Source organism: Mesocricetus auratus, unplaced genomic scaffold (assembly GCF_017639785.1).
Source record: "Mesocricetus auratus isolate SY011 unplaced genomic scaffold, BCM_Maur_2.0 Super-Scaffold_100023, whole genome shotgun sequence".
Lineage (NCBI taxonomy): Eukaryota > Metazoa > Chordata > Mammalia > Rodentia > Cricetidae > Mesocricetus > Mesocricetus auratus.
Genome location: NW_024429204.1, coordinates 18,066,593 through 18,090,909, shown reverse-complemented (window position 1 = coordinate 18,090,909; position 24,317 = coordinate 18,066,593). Strand labels below are relative to the sequence as shown.

At 39.5% G+C, this 24,317-nt stretch overlaps 1 protein-coding gene across 1 annotated transcript in view; it reads left to right on the top strand.

The window, feature by feature from the left end:
• The window catches only part of Mrpl13 (mitochondrial ribosomal protein L13), a 21,884-nt gene extending 1,905 nt beyond the window's left edge, over positions 1 to 19,979 (top strand). The window contains exons 2-7 of the mRNA XM_005082727.4: positions 55 to 178; positions 7,082 to 7,175; positions 10,479 to 10,539; positions 13,139 to 13,225; positions 14,329 to 14,450; positions 19,740 to 19,979. Of these exons, the coding sequence (XP_005082784.1) occupies positions 55 to 178; positions 7,082 to 7,175; positions 10,479 to 10,539; positions 13,139 to 13,225; positions 14,329 to 14,450; positions 19,740 to 19,761 (510 nt within the window). The 3' untranslated portion in view covers positions 19,762 to 19,979. The remainder of the gene's footprint in view (positions 1 to 54; positions 179 to 7,081; positions 7,176 to 10,478; positions 10,540 to 13,138; positions 13,226 to 14,328; positions 14,451 to 19,739) is intronic.
• The last annotated feature ends 4,338 nt before the right edge of the window (positions 19,980 to 24,317 follow it).

Genomic DNA, 24,317 nt, shown 5'->3' with positions numbered 1-24,317 from the left:
ATTTAATTATTCCCGTTCTAACTACGATTTTCTTCATCATTTTTTTTTTCCAAGCAATGGGCCACTTTTGCTCGAATGTGGTATCTCTTAGATGGCAAGATGCAGCCCCCTGGCAAACTCGCAGCTATAGCGTCCAAGCGGCTTCAAGGTCTGCATAAACCAGTGTACCATCAGCTGAGTAAGTATTGTCTTTGACCCATCATTAGCAGCCGTAGTGTACACTCCAGAAGAGGAACTTGTGAAGCTTGACAGAACTGTGTTGAAGGGCTCCTTATGGGTATATGAGGATTCTGTGTTGTGTTCCTTCTGGCAGTCCTCATCTGGTGCTAAACTGAACTTGGCTTATTGAAAGAAAAGCCCCAAGTACCCATTCTTCCAGGACAGCCCCATTTAACACTATTACCAAACAGAAAATCACCAGTAGCCCTTATTTCCACTCTAATAGTGTCTTGACTTGAACTGTAAATTGGGTTTCCCTTCTTACACATCTCTTTTTATGTGACATGTCTTTGAAAATAGAGTTTTTAACAACAGTCCTGCCTATTTTGTAAAAATCCTTCCCTAGAAAGATAGTATTAGTAGGTTACTTTAGGCAGAGATTTCCTGTCCTGCAGCTGCCCTCAAATAATAACTCCGAGGCTTAATATTAATTATAAATGTTCAGTCAATAGCTCAGGCTTATTGCTAACTAGCTCTTACATTTTTAAGTTAACCCATATTCCTTATTTATGCTTTGCCGTGTGTTAGTACCTTTATTAGCATGGCATGTTCATCTCCAAACTCTCCCCTTCTTCCTACCAGCATTCTCCTAGTCTGGCTCCTGCCTAACCTTATCCTGTTCAGCTATTGGCCAGTCAGCTTCTTTATTAAACCAAGGAAAACAATTCATATTCACAGGATAAAGGATTGTCCACAGCAGGTTGCCTTTTACTGTTGAATTAAGTATTTGCTTTCTGTGTGCTCTTTCTAAAATGATAAACCTGTTTTCATCATACAAGAGTTAGGTTTGTAGGCATTTTGGGTTGACTTTGTTTACTGAGACATTTTTCTGTCACAACCCTATTTTCCTCTCACTAAAAAGTGGGTGTGTCCTACTGCTCAACCCAAAACCTTTCCTCATTCATTAAATGACTGATTTCTGTCCCAGGGCTCTACGAACTATGTGTGTGCAAATCCTTCCAAATATCTGTCTCTAGTTTTGATGTGTATGCTACACTCATGTGTCCAGTTGCTGCTTAGCATGTCCTCTTGGGTACCCAGTAGTCATCTTTAGTAAATCAGCCCAATTAGAGACATCCTGCTCCTGAATTTTCCCTACCTAAACCAGCCTGTCCTTCTCAGTTTTCCCCCATCGTAACTGACAGTATCTGTGTCTTCTCGGATGCTCTTCATTGAAGCCGTCTCTGTTTCTAAGTTACACGCTCTCTTCTCGGTCCCCATGCCCTGCGTACGTATGCCTAATTTAAAAATCAGAAAGCAGTTATTCCTGCAGTCTGGCAGCTTTTCACTCTGTTCCTTTTTGAGCTGTTGTTCTCTCTAAACTGTCTTGCTCATACACAGTTCCTGCACAGACTAGGCTAAGTTATCTTTTCCAAAGCTGCAGAATAAAAGGCAGAGTTGTGCATATCCCTCCAGGACTTGGGTCTGTGGCTCCTGAGCCTCTAACATTATTCCCGTCCATCCTCTGAGCAGTCAGTCCTCTAAGGCCTGCTGCTGTCTCCGTGACTGGACTAAGCACGTTTTCACTCGGGTCCCTTTGGCACTCTCTTCTCTGCCTGTATAGTCTTTCCCAGCTCTGCGCGCTCCACTCCTTTGGGTCTTTTGTCATTTCTGTGCTTAACAAGGCCTTCCTTGAGCCCTCTGTGTAGTCACCCGTTCACCCATTAAGCCTTTACTCTGCCCTCTTTTACCATTTTTATCATTACTTTGCCATTTATGTATCACTTGACATGAACATCCTGGCCATCCACCTTTCTTCACCAGACGTGAACTTACAAAACAAACAAGAGTTCTGAGTACCCATGTTAAGGAAATGTAAAAAGTGTTTGTATGGATGTTTGCGGTTGTAAGCACTAGTTAAGAAAACGAAAAGAAACAACAAGAAAACCTTTCATCTAGGGTCTTGGCCTTTGAGCTGCTAGATTTTGCCACGGAGCTGGAGCAAAAGAAAGAAGGATTTCAAATGATTGAATTTATCTAAGAGCACAGCCTTATAATTTCTCATATTTGTTAAGCCTATTGATCTTCCTTCTGTAATAAACTCTTCAGTGGAGTTTTAGAAGAACCTTATTCTGAAATCTGTGTGTAGAATATGAATCTAAAGGTTTGCATGCCCAAGCTCCTCATGTAGTAGGTGAACCCTCCCATCAGAAGTAGCTTGTGCGTGACACTTTCAAGCAGATGCTTCATAAACACAATCACCTCTTTTCTTCCTGGGAGTTTGGTTCCGTAGTCACAACTGGATTACTGCACAGCATTTCAGGGGGAAATGATGTCACATCATTTCTATCAACCACTCAGTATCTAATCTTGTTTGTATGGATTTCTGTAGTGATACATTATTTATGATTTATTAAAGCTTGCCTGAGGATTCAGAAAGCAAAGTCAGCCACAAGTCATAGAAGCCAGACACACACCTTTAATCCCAGTAATCAGAAGCTAGGAGGTGGTGGTACACGCCTTTAATCCTAGGACTCAGGATTAGGAGGTAGATGGATCTCTGTGAGTTGAAGCCGCCCAAGGATACATGAGATTGAATCAGTCTAAAAGAGTAATAGGATCTCATGCCTTTAATCCCAGCACTAGACAAAAAGTCAGTGTAAGGCATTTGTTCTCCAGCCACACTGAAGCTAGGAAGGCTCAGTATCTTTCAGTAGAAGACATTCATTCTCTGACCACGATGAGGAGAGGTTACTGTCTGAGGAGACAGAATCAGCCCATTCAGCTTGAGGTAGAGTAACAGCTAGTGATCAACTCCTTTGTTTTTCCATATTCAGCTTAAAGTTTGAATCCCAATATCAGTCTCTGGATCATTTATTAATTTGTGTTACAGATTTCTGTAAAGATCTTTATATATATACATATATGTAATATATACATATATGCATATATATGAGCTTTAACACTGAGCACTTGGTTCCCAACGTTATAACTTATAACTCATATGTGAACTAAGCTTACCTAATACACATTGTCTCTCAGAGCATGTTGCACAGCCTGCCTATGCTCAGAAATATTACACATTATTCCAGTACCAGAGTTAAGAGGTACCTAAAGAGTGAAGGCACTTAACAAAAAAATACAAGTGCAAAAACTATCACACCAAATAGAGAAGAAATAGAACATTGCTTTCTGTGGCCACAGCTGGCAATGTGTGTCTCAGGCAACTCAAGTTCTAATGACGGAGGAAACTTACAAATACGAAGTTATGAATAATGAGAACAACTTAGAGAGAAATGTCGAGCAGCATTTTCTTCCTGTAAAACTTCATTTTTTTCTTTAAAAATAATAATTGGCAAACCATGCATCTTGATAGAATTGCAAATTTGTACAATTTCTATGACTTGAGATGTTTGACCTGCTCCAGAGGTAGGTGAAAAACTGAAGGAAGAAGATGGCGACATTCTCATTGTCCTTCATCTACGTCATCGTATGCCTGGGACCAAATTGGGCCCCTGCTTCCTTACATACGAGCTTCCCCATTGTCTCTGTGTGGTGGTTAGCACTTACTCTGCTCCTGTTCATGTATGTGCTCCTTAGCAATTGAATCAGTAGCAGACAGCTTCACTGAGTCTGTCTTTGTAGAAACAGCAGTGATGAGAAATTGGAGGTAAACTAAAACAAATGATAGCTAATTTCTGTCCCCAAGGACAGTAGGTACCTGCCTCCTCAGTAAGTTCTTTCTTCAAAGGGCAGTCATTATTCCTTGTGTATCCTTTAGATGCCATGAGTATATACTGCTGGAACACCGGAAGAGCTGTCATGACTGCCTGTAGTCAGTCCATCCTTAATAGAGAATGGCTTGGAAAAGTAACCTTTTAAAGATTGTTTCCTGCTTGAGCATGTTGGCTACATCAGCAAAGCTCCTCATGACCACAAGATGTCACTATAACCAAATTTCTAAATCACCAGTGGTTGATAAATGCATTTTCTTTTAAAAGTTTATTTCTAACATTTAGTAGTCTAATAAGTAGTTAACTAGGCATTAAGTATTCATAATCACTGTACACATTTTTCTGGAAAATGACAACAAATAGTCCTCTAGGAATGGCTATAAAGTTGACCATTAAGGTATCAGAATGTAACATAAATAATATTTGAACTGCTTAGTTTGTCAGGGGAACCTTTCGAGATGTTATAGGAAACAGGCAAACAGGCTTGCCACTTAAAAGTTGTTTTATCCCTCCACCCTGTGTATGTGTATGCTGGGGGGGGGATTGCTGGGGATTGCACCTGAGTCTCAGACATGCTAGGTTAGTGCTGTAACTCTGAGATTTGATTTTTGTGGGAGATGTAAGTCAGGGAGCAGATGGCAGGGACTCATAGCATGTAATCAGTCTTCACAATCAGCCACTGACCTCTGGCTACACACAGCCTCAGATGCCAGAAACCATGTTCACGTGAGTTTTTCCAAGTTTGACTGTGGAAAATTAGAAGCAAGCATAAAGGCCAGTGCCAACTTTTGTTATTTTTGTTACTTACTTTGAATAGTAATTTAAAAATGTTTTACACCAAATCTTACAGTGTATAAAAACAGTGCTGCGCTGGTTGAAGGAGAGAATCGGGCCTTAGCCTCTTGACCCTGCATCACCACCTAAGATTCCCAAGGCTCTTAGGTTCCGCTTACATTGGGGGTGGGGGAGCGGGAGGAGAGGAGGGAGGGGTACTGGGATTGGAATGTAAAACATATATTAATAAAAAACGATGAAAACAAAATATGCTAAAGTAGGGCAAATAAGAAGGGGGTAAAACAAGCTACAGACCGGAAGAAACCCACAGGGTTAACCAAGAACTGATGCAACCCTGAAGAGTCTCCGCCTCATTGGAAGGCGAGCAGGTTACATGAGCACATGGCAGGGCCATGGAAGTCCACTGCAAGCCAGGAGGGGAGATACAAATTAAAACCACTGTGAGCTTTAAAAAAGAATAAAAGAGCAATGATGAGAGAAAGCAAAGGGGAAATTGATTATTCATCTCCTGTTGGTGGAAACATAGAATGACACAGTCTAAAAAAATGATGGAGGAATGCTGATTTATTTACGTTCAATCCATGGACAGAAACTGTACGTTTTTTACTTAAAAGTTTAAAACTGTGCTAGTGCTTGTCTCGGCAAGTGAAATGCTTGCTGCTCTTGTCTGGCAACCTCAGTGCAGTCCCTGTAGTGCACCGGAAGATGGAAGGAGAGAACCACCCTCAGAGCATTGTCCTCTGACCTCTGTGTGAGCACACATGTACCTGCTGTCACTCACACAAAGCAACAGCTTTTAAAATTTGTAAGTGAAGATATTTGTATTTCATTGACAAAAGCAATCCTGCTATAATCAGGACTAAATAGAGTCTTTTCCACCAGTGGTTACTTTTGTGTTAATCTGTAGTTCACTTAAACACAGATATTTAGTTGTGGATCAGTTTTATTTTGAAGTAGTAGAAAGATGTTTTAAAGATAAAGAGATTTGACATAACTTACTATGGAAAAATAATCCATACTTTAGATGGAAAAGACCTTGTTTTTATCATATTTGTGGTCTTTAATGCCCTCTAAAAGGGTCTTTTTGATTTTTGTAAGGTTTTTAAGTGACTCTAGATGTTCTGTAATTATTTAAAGTCTTATAATATTCGGTTTTTCTTCAATAGGTATCACAGCTTAGCCTGAGTCAGTAGCCTTGTATGAGTGTCAGCAAATCACCTAACCTTGAAAGCCCCGCTGCTGTAGTGGTGAAGTGTCTGGAACTGGGGTCCTCTCAACACGCTGAGGCATTCTGGGACATTTCCCACATCCTTACTGCTCTCCTGGTTCCCTGGCCGCCATTTGTCACTTAGGCAGATACTGTCAAACTTTCTCTTCCAGCCCATCAGCAACAGGCTTTTCAGTTTCTCCCTTTAGCTTCTTACCCCTTTTACACTGGCAGTGCAAAACACTGCTTTTCTTCACCCACGATCCAAAAATATGAACCTATCTGAAAATTCTGTGGTCAAATTCATTCTTTGCCTAGAACCTTTTCATGTGATTTTTGGAGTTTATAGTGATATGATAATTTATACTTATTACTTTTAGTGACATTTTAAAATATGGTTCTAAAATTTTTTGAGGTCTGTTGTTTCTAAGTAATAGAATAGTGATTTAATGTTTCAGATTAGCTAGTGACTTTAGGAACACTGGTTCACGTGAAAACTTGCATATTGGCATTTCTGTTTGTTTCTAGATAGACACAAACTTTAAGGTCTTTTTCCTAAGGAAGTTAATACAATACATGTATTTTGTTTTCAGGTCATCTGCCCAGTACAATATGTTTGCAGTCATTGCTGAGAGTGCCATTTTCGATTTAACTAGTTAATTGTGGTTGGAAAACGCCTTGCGGTAGTAGTTAAAGCATAAAGCCGTAGTGTTCTATTGTTCTCTAAAACTGAAAAGAATAATAATCAATTGTAATGTCTCACATTTGTTTCTTATTTGCCTATTGGTAAAATGCTCTTGTACTTTTATGTACATATTGCTTTCATCTTCTTTGCTATTTGTAAAGAAACCCTTGTAGCATCCACTTAAAGGTAACTGTATAGAAATGTTTAAATGGAGGAGAGATATCGGCAGGATGAGTAAGAGGAAAATAATAGTTTGCCTCTAAAGAATGTGTTGTCACTATTGCCATCCTGGGTTGTGAGTTTCCAAACGGCCCGCCAGCTCTTTCTGGCCTTATGTGGTGTATCAAACGAAACAGATGTGCTCAAGGACTGTGATATTGTACTGTGCCTTTTAGTTTTGAATGTGGTGCCTGCACTTTGGTAACTGAGTAATCAAGCCGTGTTTTTTAAGACTTTGATGTATTCATACAGTCTTTCCGCCTTGTTTCTTTTGAAATCCAGGTGACTGTGGAGATCATGTTGTCATAATAAACACAAGACACATTGCATTTTCCGGAAACAAGTGGGAGCAGAAAGTGTACTCCTCACACACTGGGTAAGAAAACGCTATTGCTGAGGAACGCAGCCCAGATGTGTGGCTTTCATGATACCGTTGCCCTCATTTTAAAGGAAGGGGGGAGTATGGACATGTAAGAAAATACTGATTTTAATAATACTGCATGTTTAGCTTAGTGAACAAAAACAGACTGCCCCCAGCACAACGTGGGTCTTTGTGCTATAGTCCACCTCACCATTGGCAGCACCGTCTGAACACGGAAACCCGCACGGAAGATAAAGCACAACCACTCTTCTCTCGCTCCCGTCTTGTCTGTCACCATCTGTCTTCGGTAGATGCACTTCCCGAGCGCACTGTGCGTTTTCAGGGACAGTGGGGTTCTTTCCTCCATTTCCCCAGCTAGACCACCTTTCACTGTAAAATAGATTTCTTTAAGGCCATGTCAGTATTTGTGGTGCTAGACCATCTTTCACTGTAAAACAGATTGTCTTCGAGGCTATGTCAGTATTGTGGTTCGTAACATTTACTGTCAGCCCAAATTCATGTTTTTTTTCTCGCATGTCCTTGTTAAATTATGCCTCTTCTTTTATATATGTTTTAGTTGTGTTAATCCAATGGCAAGAGATTAGCTTTGCTCCATTTTAGATTTTATCTCTACTACTTTATTTTGAGATCCTGATTTTGCCATGTATGTTGAATTAACCCAGAGTTTCAGATAAGAAAAATTAAAACATACCTCTGTACTGTCATCCAAGTTATGGTTATAAATGTTGGTCTTCCATTATTATCTTTAATTTTATGCGTATGCACATTTTTATCTGCATGCATGTATATGCATGGAGCACTGGGGTACAGTGCACAAGGAGGCTGGTAGTTTTTTGTGAATTCATACCTTTAAGTTGGGTACCAATATGTAGTACAAATAATAAAAACCCAGAGGCAGATATTGGGGTTCAAGCTGAAGATCGGAAAAGCAAAGCAGCCAACCTAGAGAGATCTTATCGCTACCAAGACTGGGTGATCCTGTCCTCAGCGTGACTGCAGTCTGAATGAAACTCCTCTCTAGAGCTGGGATTAAAGGCGTGCACCACCCTGCCTGACCTCTGTGGCTGTGGCTAGTTTGCATTCTGATCTTCAGGCAAGCTTTGTTAGATCATAAACAATATATCACCACAGGTGTTTTCCAGAGTCATTTTACCATTGTAGACAAATACCTGATTTTTGATGACTGTGGCCATAATACAACATTAAAAACAACTTAATAGTAATAAGGTTCTGCAGTTGTTATGGACATCTGATCATTTTCACTTGCTTAAATAGCAGATTTCTGCTCTTTCGTATCACCTTTGGGTATTCTGAGGAGGGGCATAATTTATTTGTTTTAGTTTCTCTGAGACAAGACTTTTATGAAGTCTAGACCTGTCTTGAGCTTGTTATGTGGCTGAATCTGGCCTTGAACTCCTGGTCCTCCAGTTTGTGTCTACAAGTGCTGGGCATATAGGAGTGTGCTGCACCTCCCCTCCCGCTTCCTTTTCACTATGTATGTGCTTTTAATCTATTAAGAATTCAAGTCTGTTGTTAAATTTTTGTTTCTTAAGAACTTTATGGCATTCTTTACTGTCACTTAATTTTTATATAATTTAGTCAGGCTTTTCCATTGAAATTCTTCTGATTTCTTGTCTCAATAAGGTTTTCTGAACAAATAATTTATGAGTATTGACTTCTCATTTTTTTTCATGTTGAATTACCCTGTCTAAATTCACTGAAATGTTTTGACATGACTGTCAAAAGTCATGTCACCTCTCTCTTTAGGACAGGATGCTGTCTGATGTACCTGTGCCACCCTCATATGCAGCAAACAGATGCTTAGAGAGTATGTGTTGAGTTCATTTGTTTGAGAAACGTGTGACTGTCATATCAATCACATTCCCTTACTTTCTCAGGGCATTCCAGTAAGGGAAGAAATGTAGCTGCTTTTCACTTGTGAGAATCCATTGCATATCACATTACTCAAGTCGTCCCCTGCTTGGGACTCAATTAGCTTTCCAGGTCCTTCAGGAGAAGGGCCAAAGTCGTGAAATATAGCATAAATGCTATTATGCTTTGGAATTTGCCAGCCTAGTGCTAAAAATAGAAAGATAGTCTTTAGCATAGACATTGCAAAGTAATTTTCCATGAAGGGAAAGACTATAGGAATAGACGTCTAGACGGGTGTTTCTTCTTCTAAAACTGAAATTCCATGAAGCAAATAAGTTGTAACAGTTTTAAAATGGCCCATCTTTCTCAGTAAGCATATAGTATGTTTAAGTTGAAGCCCTAATGTATGGTTTACTTAATTATCTTAAAATGTTTTCAGAATTACTTGAAAGTAACTTAAATTTCGATAATCCTAATTTTTTCTCTTAGAATCCACTGGCTGTCCTTTTTTTCCCCTTTTGCTTTTTCTTTTTGTAAAAGCCATTTAAATGTTTTTCTTTTATATAGGATAATAAGCCCTCATAACTATGTATTGTCAGTTTCTTATAATTTTACAAATATTATTTCCTCCTTTGACTCAGAGTTTTGTAAAATTAGATGGGGCAAATAACAGTTTTTATTAGACACATAAAGCCAGTGTCTCAGCATTATCTGGGAGCTGCTGACAGAAGCTGGTTTCTAGGTCTAGATCTGGATACTACGCCAACCCTAGTGTGTCCACTTAAGTTCAGTGCTTGACCTGAACACTGGGACATAGGTAATTTATTGCCTGGAACCAACCCATAATTCCTAGTGGTCTTCACGGACTGTTAGAAATGGATAGTTACCTGTATAATGAACTGGCCGGATTGTTGGTACCCACCTGTAATCCCAGTGTTTGGAAACACTGGAGGATAGAAGATCACGCATTGAGCATCATCCTCCGCTATGTGAGGAGGGAGGCCAGCCCAAGCCGTGAGACCGGGTCTCAGTGTAAGAGGAGGATGGTAAATGTGACTCCAGCCCAAGCCGTGAGACCGTGTCTCAGTGTAAGAGGAGGATGGTAAATGTGACTCCAGCCCAAGCCGTGAGACTGTGTCTCAGTGTAAGAGGAGGATGGTAAATGTGACTCCAGCCCAAGCCGTGAGACTGTGTCTCAGGGTAAGAGGAGGATGAACGTGCTCCAGGACCAAGTGCCCTGCCACCACTTCCCCAGGCTCTCATACCTAGACTATGCAGTTAGCCCAACTTGATAGGCACATACGTTATTCTGGCTCGTTGCTATGTACGTATTAATTAAGTTTCCAGAGGCAAGATAAAATTTTTAGAATCATTTGGGCATTATGAAAGGATGATCAGCTGAAGAACGTGTTTCTCTTTTAACAGCTACCCGGGTGGATTTCGACAAGTAACAGCTGCACAGCTTCACCTGAAGGACCCAGTGGCGGTAAGCTAGCTCACTGTTTGTATTGGTCGTCTGGGCAAGACTGATGCTGACCATTTAAGACACCATTCAGGGCAGTACCTGCTTCACCATGTTACACAAAGTTTTATTAATGCCATGTTCCTTATCGATCAGTTCTGTTTCCTAATTACCATCATTTAGTTAGATCAACTCAAAGAATTTAGATACTTTTTTATTTGGGGCATATCTGCCATTGTGTAGAATAAGATCAGTGTGCTGCAAATACCTTAGGAGAAAGACAAAGGGATATAATGTGCTTGTTTAGTATATTTTAAACTTACCAACTGTTTGTTTACCTGATTTATTGTCTGATTGAGGGTTTACTTGTTAATGGGTTTATTTATGTCTATATAGCTCTGTCAGTGAGGGATTGTATATTTTGAAGATTTAGTATCAGGTGAATCTGAGTTTGAGATTATAATCTTAGAACAAATATATCAGCATCAATGTGTTTGGCCTTCCTTATCTCCAGGAATGCTTCTTACCTTGAGCTCCGTGGTTTTCCTAATTAGATTATAGCTGTATCAGTCTCCTTTTGATTTTTATTTACCTGGGCTTTACTTTTCTATAGTTTAAACTTCCCAGTCCCTTCTAACATCCGTTATCCCTCCCAGTACTTCATGTGTGAGAAAACAGATCCCAGAAGGGAGGCAGGGCAGCAATGCATTGTAAACAAATAAGGAAAAAAAAAGAACATACCCCAGCAAAACACAACACAATACAACAGAAGTCAAATGTCAGGATAAGTAACAAGAATATTGAACTGGAAGGGCTAATAAAATATTGAACAGGTGTGTTTGTTAGAAATGAAACCCAGAGTCTAGCTTGTACTAGGCAATCACTGTACCAGTGACCTGTATCCCTAATCCTACAAGATATATCAATGAACAGTAAATAAACACTATTACTAATTAAATATATATTATTATTACTATATAATCACTATATTAATACATATCTATTATTAGTAAACATCACTGTTGACGTATTATTTGAATGATATATTCAACAAAGTTCTAATCCATATGTTTGTCCCAGTACTAATAAAACATAAAGTCTCCTTTTGCTGTTTTACAACTTATTTTTCCTTCTTGACTGTCAGTAAACCTGGCCTTTAAGCTGTACTCATAGAGGAAACAGCCCTTTTCCTTTGACTACTAGCATTTTTCTTAAATGATTTGTAGTTGCTCCAAAAGTACTCCTTCTTATCTTCATAAAAAAGTTGGAGAGGGGTGAGTAAGTTGTCATGATGCAACCATTTGTTTATACTCCTTTGAGTTTCCTTGATGATTTAAATGTAGGAGAGGGATACTCTATTATAGTCAGACCTAGCAACCATTTAGAAGTTCCACATGTCACCATCTGTATCATACATGCTCAGACACTACTTCTTAGGAAACAGTTAATGTTCTGTTTCATAGCTAGTGTGGTTTTACACTATCACAGCTCACGGTATTGTGTTCATCTTACTTGTTAGGGCCTGTATAGAAAAGTAGTAAGGCTAGCTGGATGATGCTCTCTCACACAACTGTTACAACAAATTACAGTTTCAATTAGAAGTTGAAAAGTTTCAGCTAGTTTCTGTTTCACTGGGTATGTTAACTGTACACTAGGAGGCAATATAATTCAACTTTTTAGTATTGACGCTTGATAAGGTTTGTAAAAACTGGTTTTAACATTTTTTATTTTTCAAGGGACATACAACAAATGGGCTTATTTATGGCATTTTTATACATGTGTCTTTCTACTTTGTTCTAGTTAGTTTTGATGAACAAAAATTGAAACATTACAAAATGTTGAAGGCTTATAAAATATTTCACTCAAACCTCTTTGCATTTTTACCTCGTTGAAAGATCTTAATTTGTTAACATTTTATTTATTAATTATTTTTCTGTGTATGAGTGTTTTACCTGCATGTATGTGTGTGCTCCTGAGGCATGTGTCATCCTAATAAGTTATAGAGAGAAGTGGATTTTGGGTGTGATTGCATATACTCTGTTTCTGTTCCTGGGAGTAATGCCATTTAATTTGAATGCTGTAGCCATTTGATAGATGAAATTAGGTCAGTCTTTACCCACAGCCAGTGTCTCTGCTTCTAGGTGGGGCATCATAAATATGTTGTTAAAATGTAACACACTGACTACCGTACAACTGGTAAATTGTTGGTGAGCATTCGCTGTGGTCGTTGCTCTAACTTGTGTCTTCCTGTCTGTATAACTGTACTTACGTTAGTTTATGAGTTTAAACCTCACTGGTGTCCTCCTGGAGGAGACGGGACTCATGTCCCACCGGCCCTTATGTAAACTTAGAAAATGATTTGTGTTGAAAATTAGCACATACAAGGGTTATGTCTAGTCCCCTCCATTAGCTCTTTTTCTCTATAAGCAGTAAGCAGGCAGCACCTCTAGGAAACAGTGATGTGGAAGGAAGTAAAAGTTCCTTTCTGGTGTGCCTGGGTCTTTACTGTGTTCACATGGAGGAATCTTAGCCTTTCCTTTTCACCTCCATCTCTAATTGTATCTGCTTTCAGCCCATCCTGGGTCTCACCGTCTATTAAGTCCTCAGTGTGTCTGCTTTTCAGATTGTGAAATTAGCTACTTACGGCATGCTGCCCAAAAACCTGCACAGAAGGACAATGATGCAGAGGCTGCATCTTTTTCCAGACGAGGTAAGTCAGAAGCTCTGAGAACAGTGCTCTAACTCAGGCTCAGGGAAGCCTTATTTGCTGCCTTCAAACAACGGCCATAAGTTTATCTTCAGTAATTGTATCTCCACTTCCAACATATCTATCGTATTTTAAAGTAAACACAATGCATACATGTATGAATGCACATGCACAGTGGCAATTATTCCCATGTTAAACCATGAAGGGACATATCATTAAAATAAAAAACAGAATATCTATAAGTTCTACTACAAGTTCTATTTGCATGCAAGACACTGCTTCTTTTTTTTTTTTTTTTTTTTTTTTCCTTTTTTCTTTTTTGGTTTTTCAGGACAGGGTTTCTCTGTGTAGCATTGTAGACCAGGCTGGCCTTGAACTCACAGAGACCCGCCTGGCTACTGCTTTCTTTTTAATGGGAACTATTATGAGTGCCCTATGAAATGGAGGTGCTCAGTGATAGTTTCATCAACTGTGAAAGAATAACTTTGTCTCAATTTATGTGATAAATAGTAAGCTTTCTATTGATCACAGGTTAATAACTCTGGTTGCTAATCATTGCCCATGACCTAACAAGAATGTTTTAAATGATGATTTGTACAGGCTAGGCCACTGTCTACATAAGCAGACTAAATTCTGAGAAGGAAAAGTAAGGTTTAGAAAGCATCAGTACTTAATACAGTGACCTGGTACATCACTCATTCGGGTGGGAATGTGAGCATGAACCAGCACAGCTCCTCCTTACAGCAAGCAAGAAGGGAATAAATTAATCACTACTTTTTCAAAATCCAGTTTGCCAAGGAGGCACACATCTGTAACTCAGCACTTGTGAGGCCGAGGAAGGGTGATCACAAGTTCAAAGCCACCCTGGGCTATCTAGAGTGTTTCGTGGCCAACCTGGGTAAAACCTTGTCTTGTGGAGCTAAATCAGGGAAGGAGAATAGAATGGAAGAACCAATTCCAAAATTGTACTTTTCGGGCATTTATACAAAGAATTTTTAAAATGATGGTGTTTTTCTCATTCGTTTTGCTAGTTTTTAATTCTGTTTATTGTTTATCAATAGGAAGGGTATTTTAAGAATTCAAAATACTGAATATGTTTGATCTAGGATATTCCAGAAGATATTCTTAAGAATTTAGTGGAAGAGCTTCCTCAGCCACGGAAAGTGCCTAAACGGCTGGATGAGTACACCCAAGAAGAAATAGAGGCTTTCCCAAGAGTGTGGACTCCGTAAGTGTGCTTTCTTGTGTCTTTCCACTCTTTTGTGTTTCAAGCAGAGGAGTAAACAGTTTCTTATGCCCTCTGAAACTCAGCAGCTATGTAAACTCCATGCTAGGTGACCTTATTTGGAGCGACTGTCTCTTTTAGTGACAAATCCACTGTCGTTAGCCTAAAGCAGTGAGTGTGGGTTTTCAGATTGTTTTGTAAGACAAGAATGTCTCTTAATGAAAAGTCCCTTGATTGTGGAATTTTAGTTTTGGTCCTAGAAGAAAACAAGAATAAAACGTGAAGCATGTATCTCCACTTTCTCAGGCAGTGGCCCCTGTAGCCCTTAACTGGCTGACTCGTCATTGTAAGCTGTTGTCATGGGCTCTCCTTTCCACTACCGTGTTTATCCTGGGGCACTTGAGATAAGTGTGTGCTTATCTGGTTAGTGTCTTGTGCACAACTGATTTCACAAGAAGACTGCATCCTGCTCCTGCTTAGTGCCTGGCACACTACGTCAGCACTCAGCAGATTCTTACCAAGTGAATTAATTAAGATGCACAATTTTCATCATCAGCTTTTATAAGTGAAGTTCTAAAGAAAAGATATTTAGGAAAAAATGAAACAATCATTTTTCAGTTTTTATAAATATTTATCATTACCCAGAATAATTTAATTTATATCTTTTATTATTCATCTCTGTAAATTAATAATAGTAAAAATAGCAAGAAAGAACTTACAGTACTTTACATATAATTACAGCTACTTATCCTCTGAGCAAACTAATAAGTTAGTATAGTTTGATCCCCATTTTCTATAAACTGGAAAATAAAGGCAGAGAAAGGTGTGGATTAGGCCCTAAAATCACATAATCATAAGTGGTGGACTCTGGGTTGAGCAGAAGGTGCCAGCCCTAGGTCATCCTCCCAGCTGTAGAGGTGGGGTGACCCCTTGCCCTGTGTGTCTATGTTATCTATGTTGTACCAAACTGTAAGCGTGTCAGCCACTGCTGACTGCCTGTGATATAAGTACCAAACGGTCCATGCATCTGAGAAATCCCAACTCATGGAGGTAGTACTTGCCACATGATCTCAGGGCTCAGTGAGTGTTTCTGGATATCCCTCAAAATTAACCTGAACAACTTCCATGCTTAGACTTGGATTTGCCTCTATGTGACCTAGGTCTATGCCCCTAAAGCAAGCCTATTTCCCCATCTGAGCTTACCTAGTACCGGCGTGCATGGTGCTATAGCATTGTTATATGAAAGTGTATGCGTAGAAAGAATCCCAGGTACTCAGCTTTGTTAAGTCACATTCTAAAAAAGTAAATAATCTGTCCTATAAAGTCCTATCAGGCTGCCTTCTGTGACAACCTCCCATGTCTAATAGTCTCATAGAATCACCGTCAGAAATAAGCATATGGTCCTGACCAGGAGAATCGTGGTAGCATTTTTTTAACCTTATCTACCACAGGTGCAGTTTAACCAAATAAGTCACCAAAGACATCTTATGAACTTAAAGTTATAATACATTCTAAAGAGTTTAACAAAAGCAGTGTGGCAATATATTAACATTCAAAACTAAGTATTTAATATTGTTATATCAAACAGTACTGGTCACACTGCTTACTGTAACTGAGTCTCCACTAAGTAAATAGACTTAGAAAGGGCTTTTCTCTGATTATGTGTGAGGAGATTCTCAGTGGAAGCCAGAGCCGCTGGGTTTAGTTTTGAGTTACTACATGGAGATGAATTTTCCTGCCCTGTCTCTCCATACTCCCCTGTGGCAGGAATATGCATTAGACGTTAGGCTTTGCTTTATAGCTCATTAAAGTTGTGGTCTTTTCTCCTAAGTAGTTATGCAACACATGGTAACTTCTATTGCCAAAATAGTAAATGGATATGCATTTACTGAAACTTTATCATGTATAAGTGTATTATTCATTTAACATAAATCATTCAAAATGTTATTTTCTCTGCATATTAGATCTGCCATCGGGTTCAGGTAGTTTTTAGTGCATAAAACACATGTGACCAGGAACAGCTTCATAGATAGCCAGTCTGGCCAGCTGCGGGACTGAACCCTGCGCCACTGTTACTGTGTGGCGAGAAATAGACTTGAATTTGATGTAATTTTAATAAGCTTATCTCAAATACCATTCAGTTCTACGCACTGAAAGTAGAATTTCTTATTTTTTGAATGTTCGCCTTTATGAAAATCTTTACTTTTGGAAGAAGAACTTACTTAAAATAAGCTTTTATTCCACCAAAAATAGCTGAACCAAGAATATGGTCTTACTTTGGAATATAATCATTAGAAACGATGTGGGGTTGAACTGACGGTGAATCTGCAGACATGATTGACGCAGGTGTCCCTGGACCACCCAGGAATGAATACACTAGGAAGTGGCTTTGTGTGTGTGTGTGTGTGTGTGTGTGTGTGTGTGTGTGTGTGTGTGTGTCAGTCAGTGTCACTGGCAATAAAACCTGTATGGGGATTTTTATTGACATTGGTAATAGGGAAATTTATAAACTTTTCTCTTGGAGGCTAAAACTTTTAAGCAACAGGTAATTGTCAACCTAAACATTAAGCCTGTAGGTGATTAATAAGTTTGATTTCATCTTAACTAAAAACTATTATTGTTGGGATTTCATTTAAATCAGTGATTCTCAATCCGTGGGACATGTCCCCTTTGGAGGCCAAATAACCACAAAGATCCTCTAAGACCATCGAAAAACAGATGTTTGCATTACTATTAATAACAGTAGCAAAATTGTAGTTACGAAGTAGCATCAAAAATAATTTGATGGTTGGGGTCACCACATGAGGAACTGTATTAAAGGGCGCAGCAATAGGAAGGAAGAACCACTGATTACATTTATTACTGATTACAGTGCTTGTGTACTCTCAGGCCTACTCTCGGCATATGTTAGCATTGTTTCCTCATTACTGATTCGTCTTTTTGGGTTTTTTTTTTTTTTTTCAAAACAGGGTTTCTCTGTGTAGCTTTGGAGACTGTCCTGTAACTCACTCTGTAGACCAGGCTGTCCTTGAACTCAGAGATCCACCTGCCTCTGCCTCCCAAGTGCTAGGCTTAAAGGCGTGCACCACCATCGCCCAGCAGATTAGTCATTTTATAAAATAATGGTAGCAGATCAGAGATGAAATCTATTGATAACAAAAATCATCACTTTTTTTTAAGTAAAGCCATTTTTCCGTATTGGTAATATTGGCTATTCATCTCACTTCTTTCATTAATGGATATATCTGTCATATTAGTGTCTTTTATACCTAAAGAATACAAAATTTGGGCGGGGAGATGCTATAAAGTTATATTTCATGCTCTAGATAATACAAGTTAGGTATATGCCTGAATGTAAAAGTGTGATTGTGGGGTATACACTTAGAATTTCTCCTTATTTATGAGAAGAAATTACAAAATAACAAGACTATTCTTTCTTTATACTTCAGTTGTCTGAAATTGTAGCTTTGAAGTGAACAATTGTTTTAATACCATCAGTAATTATTTCCATAATTTTTGTAGTTTTGCCAGTATGCTACACAGCTCCAGTAATTATATACTCTGGTGCTCTTGCTGAAATGGAAATTTTTTATTGGCTCATTTTAGATTTCTTTCATTTTGAGTTTTTTCATAGTTCTGTAGGAGAACTAGTATTTGGAAAACTACATTGGTGGATGCTTTCATCTTGAACTGCCTTGCATTTTAACCCTTCACTTGTTAATGATGCTTTATATTAAACTGAATTCACCTTTATAGAATAACTGAGTGGAAGGTTTGAGCATCTTTTGTAACAAGTCTTACTCTGTCCTGCCAGCCAGCTCCCAAATAATGACACAGAGACTTAGTATTAATTATGAAAGCTCTGCCTTAGCTTAGGCTTGTCCCATCAGTTGTTGTAACTTAAATTACCCATTTATATTAATGTATGGCTTTTTACCTTTCTTTCATCTTGCACCTCCTGTTTCCTCTCCCCCTCTGGCAGCCAGCTCCCACCTTCTCCTTCCCATCATTCTCTCCCTCTCTGCCCAGAAGTCCCCGCTGTGCTGCCTCCTGCCTAGCTATTGGCCACTCAGCTCTTTATTATACCAGTCATAGTGACACATCTTCACCCAGGGTACAGACGTCCTCCAGCAGTCAGTGGTGCATGCAGATTGACAGTGAAAACCCCATATTCCCCATGCTGCTGAGTATGCTATTAGAAACACACCTGCTGAGACGTGGAGGGGGTGGGTAATGAGGGCAACCATGAGTGGTCTTGGAATTGTCATCCCACGGAGTTGGATTGAGTTTAGAGTGTTTAATGAGTAATCCAATGATGCTTTAGAAGCAAAGTAGGGTTCCAGGTGCTGGGAACAGTGGCCCGGGAAACACCCAAAGGAGCACCCTCCCTATTCAAGCAGCAGCTACTGAAGGGAGCAAGGCTTAAGCTTAGTGTATAATCTCTGACCTGAAAGCCATTCCTCCTAATAAAGTGCGTATTACCAGTTTTACTGTAAGTACTGTTAAGACAGGAGTTTTACCCGTGTCCTTATAAAGCGTATGTTAGCTCATAAACTTGAAGACAGTGAAGAAAGATTTACTTAATCCTGTAAGGAATGGGGGTCTGGGTTGAGAGCTTCAGGGTTTTCTGTGACTGTGCTGCTAACCTGGTCATGTGGCGTTTTCCCACAAGACTCTAGTTAATCTGCTGTTGTCACAGTCAGGAGCTGTTAGCTGAGTTAGGGAAGAGGGCGCTCTCCCATGTTCCCTTCCCATTTCAACCAAGCCGTCACCGGTGTGAACCGTCGATCTGGGGATTTGCGGTGTTGCGCTTTCTCACATGGGGCCTTCTAAGCAGCTGTTCCTGTAGGTGTGAACAGATCAGCCGCTTGGAACCATAAAAAGAAGTCTGTTCTACTTGAGAAAAAGAAACTTGCGATTGTAGGGGTTTTGTTTTGTTGTTTTTAAAAGCACATCACACTTGCATCCCAAGGCCTGAGGCCAACATGTGCGAGTCCGTTTTCTCTTGCCCTGGTGATCCAGGGATCAATCTTAAGTCATCAGGCCTCTCCCCACTGAGCCCCTGACCAGCCTGAGAAACTGAACTTTGCAGTTACTAAGTACATAGATATTAGGCACAGAGAGTCTGTGGTCCACATTCTAAAGTGCTTTGAAGTTGTCTCTTCTCTCTTGTGATACTTGGGTTTGAATGTGTTTTAGACATGCTCTCCTTAGGTGTAAATCTTTCTTCTTCAGCCAGTAGACAATGAAATAACGGCTCATGAAGAAATACACATGTTTTTTGTCTTTCAGACCTGAAGATTATCGGCTGTAGGAAAACGGGAATGGTGAAGCAGCAGCAAGAGACCGATGCTTCCTGGGGAACTGCCATGACCCAGGACAGAGAGAACGGCATGCCCTCCCTGTGGGAACACTCAAAGGCAGGACCCAGTAGCATATTGCAATAGAGCGTACCACATGCTACTTTACACAAGTGTCTTATGGAACCTGATTTAAGTGCTGGAAATGTTAATAAACCTGCTTACTAAGTTACCCATTCAATATGTCACTTACTGAAAACATAGCCCCTGTACAACGTGCAGTTGTAAGAAGACAGACATCCCCACCTATGTGTATTTCCTCATCAAACAGATTACTCTTCTTATACCCGTGAACAGGCCCATCCTCCCTGCTCCTTTCTTTACCTGTTTTGTTTCTCTTACCTCCCATTCTGCAGAACTCATCGTTCTGACTCAGTACGGTAATGTTTACTCTAATGAGTATATGCTGTTGTTATCTTTTTCTGTGTCCTGCATAGCCAGTCCTGTTCTTTGTGGTCTTAGGAGATACTAGAGGATGTAGCATTTGGCAGTTAGCTCAAGATGAGACTTATCTGATACGCCTTTCATGAACTATCCCTGTGTTGGCAACTAACTCATGTTCCTATGAGTAATTCCAATGAGCTCATTGGTTCAGCAAGCCGTGCACAGGTGAAATCATTGCTTTGGTTTGTTGGTACCCTGTTAGGTCAGCCAGTCTTGCAGAATCTTCAGTATAGCTGTGGCTCTCTTTCTGGGAACTTACGGGCAGTTCCCCGCTTGGTCAAGCATCATTGTACACATGTAGAAGCCAGTGCTGTTTTATGTTCTGTGGTGCTAGGAAGGCTGGTTACTAAGCTCTGGGAAAGATAGGGCTGAGTCTTTGGGAGAAGAGAGCAGTTGCAGAAGGCATTAAGGAAGACAGCCTGGGTAATATTCTCAGCCACCATCCACTGAGTCTGCATCTCATTTCATACTGCATGTGCTAAAACTTTCGTGTGAACACATACTGGCAGTCTCACAGCTAAGTAGCAAGCAGTCATGAATATGATGAGTGAGAGGACATAACATCTTGTTTGTAGCTTCAATGAAACCAACTCGGCATTATTTCAATCATTTACTGTGGCAAAAACACTAAAAGTCTCAGACAAATTTTAAAACATTAACTATAAAACAATTTAAGAACTGTATGAGTAAGAGTTAGAAGAAATGCCAAAGGGTTGAGTTTCAGTTACCTGGTGTCCTCAGTTGCTGGTGTAGCTGAAGGTGACTTTTGCAGTCTGCATGGGTGTGTCGTCAGGAGCTGGCTCAAATTTGAAGGAAGATATATAAATCCCAGCATTTGTTTGTTAAGGTTTTAGTACAGGTCATAGAAGCACCTAGAAGGGTCTTTCCATCTAGGCTAATGGATTGATAACCACACCTGGTTTTACCTTTCATTCTTTTGGTTCTTTTTTCCCAGGAGCTCACTGTGGAAAGACTAGCCAATTCTGAATTGTGTTCTCATTTGTATGATCTATAATTGTGTGCAATGCTTTTTTATAGCAGAGAGAACTCAGGTAGCTCTTTGCCCACCTATCGCTTTATAAGGTGATAAGTGATTTTTTTTTTCCCAAATAGATCCTAGATTAGAACTAATGGGAATGTCTTTGGATGAGAGAGCTAAGGGCTTTAGTCATTTATACAGTTGATTTTTTTTTTACAGTTCTGTTTAATTGTTAATCTTCAATCCAGAAGATTGACAACCATAGGCACAAGGAACATTGTGCAACAAAAAGCCAGATTTTGCAAATAGATTTAAGTATGTGTTCACTAAGATTAGTTTGACATCATTGCATAATTTAGAAGAACCCATCTAACAAACAGAAGCTTCCCTGTTAGGACAGTGGCTTTCTGACAGTCACAGCAAAGCCGTGAGATCTGTAGGAAAGCAATGCCTCATGACTAACGTTATCATCACTTGGGATTATACCAAGTGAAATACTAAATATCATAAACATGTTTTAAAATACCTCATGTCAAAAGGACTTAAGAAACACAACGTAAGAAACGTCAGCAGTCAGTCGAGTTGACTACCACCATCATCTTTAGAGTCCGTGTGATGTGTTCTCAGTGAAGCTGGCACACGTCCGATGTGGGAGTGTGAATCTAACGTTCACCTCCACTTCCTAGATCAGGAGTGGTTGGAAGCACTGTTCCTCCCATCAGAATAGTCTTCCTTTTAGTTGATGAAGCCATCTGGCTCTCCTTATCCTTCAAGGAGGACTAACTAGTTCTGAGTTTTTAGTTATCGTATGTGAAAGACCTTTATACTGGGGTGTTTTCCTTTAATGGAAATGGCTTATATGCTTATTTATTTTTTGGATGCCAGGGGTCCTTATCTTATATTTTTATGGGATGCCAAGTACTTCTCTTGTAAGGAGATAGCGGATGTTTTCCAAAGGGGTAAATCTTAGAAGAAAACCAAAGCTTTAGTTAATTTTCTATATATTTATTTAATATATTTGATATACTCAGCTATTAAAATTAGTTCTGTGATCATTATTTAGCTTGGTAGGAGTGTTCCAAGTAGGAAAAATTCTCTTTAGAACATTATCCCTTATGTTAAGGCAGTGGGTATCTAACAAGCAGAGGTTTTGCCTAATGGAAAGCATGCATAAAATGTATAAAAACCTAATCACAAGTTTTAAATGTCTCATTTAATAAAAGGAAAACACCCTTGCTTTTCTAAGCCATTCTAAAGCATTACTAAGTATCAGTATTTTTGTAAAAACTTTTTTTGTAAACAGAATCAAGCAGTATTATCTCAAGATACAGAATCTTGGCCTGGAAATTTTTAATAGCTTTTTATTATAAGCAGTTTGTCAGTTATAATCCTGCCCATTTACCATGTTTGGTGCTTACACACTTCGTGCAGCAGTCTGATCCTCTAGCATTTGGAACAATTTCTCTTAGCATCCAACGTCTCTTTTGCAATCAAAAGTATTTTCCCTTCACCCTCTTTACCAAAGTTATGTTGCGTACCTCTCAACTTTACTTGGTAGTTTTTTCTATTTTTATGTAACTTAGAAGACATTTTAAAGATACTTTTAGACGAACACATGTGCAAAATAAAATTCTAATTAATATATATGTATTTTTTAACTTAGAACCTGTTTTGGAAGGGAATCCTTATCAAGATCTATATGTCTATAACATTACATATCATTGTTTAGTGAAACCTTTATCTTATGACTCTAATCCTGCTATTATCCATATACTTCCTGAATAAAAACTGGGGTCAAAACTCGATTGAGGTTTCCTGAATTAATCAAGACATAATGGAATTTACTAAATAAATTCAAATCATTCTACTTTATGTGAAAGCATTATTTATGACTTTCATTAGAAATGTCTACTTATCAGAGTATTACCCTTCTGCCAGCTCCTAAAACTGGAAAAAGGAGGTTGGAGAGATGGCCCAGCAGTTAAGAGCACTTTCTGCTATATGACAGGAATTCAAGTCCCAGTATCCAGGCTAATTCCTGAAAAGAGTCCCACTTACCCAGCCTCAACAGACTCAGCTACCTGGAAGACTCTAGATAAACCTGAGTTGGAACAGGGGTACCTCACTATAGTGCCTCCTAAATGAGCATGGTGACACTGCTGTCAGCCAGACAGCCCACTGTCAGGTTCAACCAAGACTTAGCAGGAAAATTCAGAAAACGCTCTGTTACAAAACAGGTCCTTATAGATAATCATCTTGTGGCCATAGTTGAAACTTCGATTATTCTAATTCCTCCTCTAACAAGGTAACTACTTGGAGCTACAGTTGGAAAGGCTAAGAAGTAACCTTGCCTGGTCTAGGTGAACTGTACCACATGGTGGCCTAGAGGATGCTAGTAATAGAGTAATGTTGCCATCTTCAAAGGTGACTGGAGAGTAGCAGTTGGGTTTTTGTCTTTGTTTTTGTAAGATATAACAGGTGAACTAGCTTTAAAACAAAACACAACAAAATCCCTACAGTGCTTTCTGCCCTTCATCTCTGCCCTTCCCATCTAGAGCTAGGCTCTGTCATTCTGGATATGCTCTTCTCACGATGCTACAGTTGACCGACTTGCTTAGCCACCTTCTCCCAAGAAGGGTTTAGTATCACAGTCAGCCAAGAGCAAGTCCAAGTGTCAGGACTCCCCTGTAAACAGTTCCCGGTATGGAACAAGTAGCGAGATCAAGAACCACAGCTAAGAAGACCCAGGGAGATTTCTAGCCAAGCTGTGCATGATAGAGTCTGGACTGGATAGAACCCTATTTAAGAAAGTATCAGCTTTCAGGGCAGGGCCGTGGTGGCGCACGCCTTTAATCTCAGCACTCAGGAGGCAGAGGCAGGTGGATCTCTGTGAGTTCGAGGCCAGCCTGGTCTACAAAGCTAGTTCCAGGACAGCCTCCAAAACAATACAGAGAAACCCTGTCTCGAAAAACCAAAAAAAAAAAAAAAACCCAGCTTTCCAAGGCAGACATAAGAGAGATAGCATTTCCCTACTCTACCCAAGACGTCTGGGCAGAGAGAGCCAAGTAGATTTGCAGCCTCTTTTGC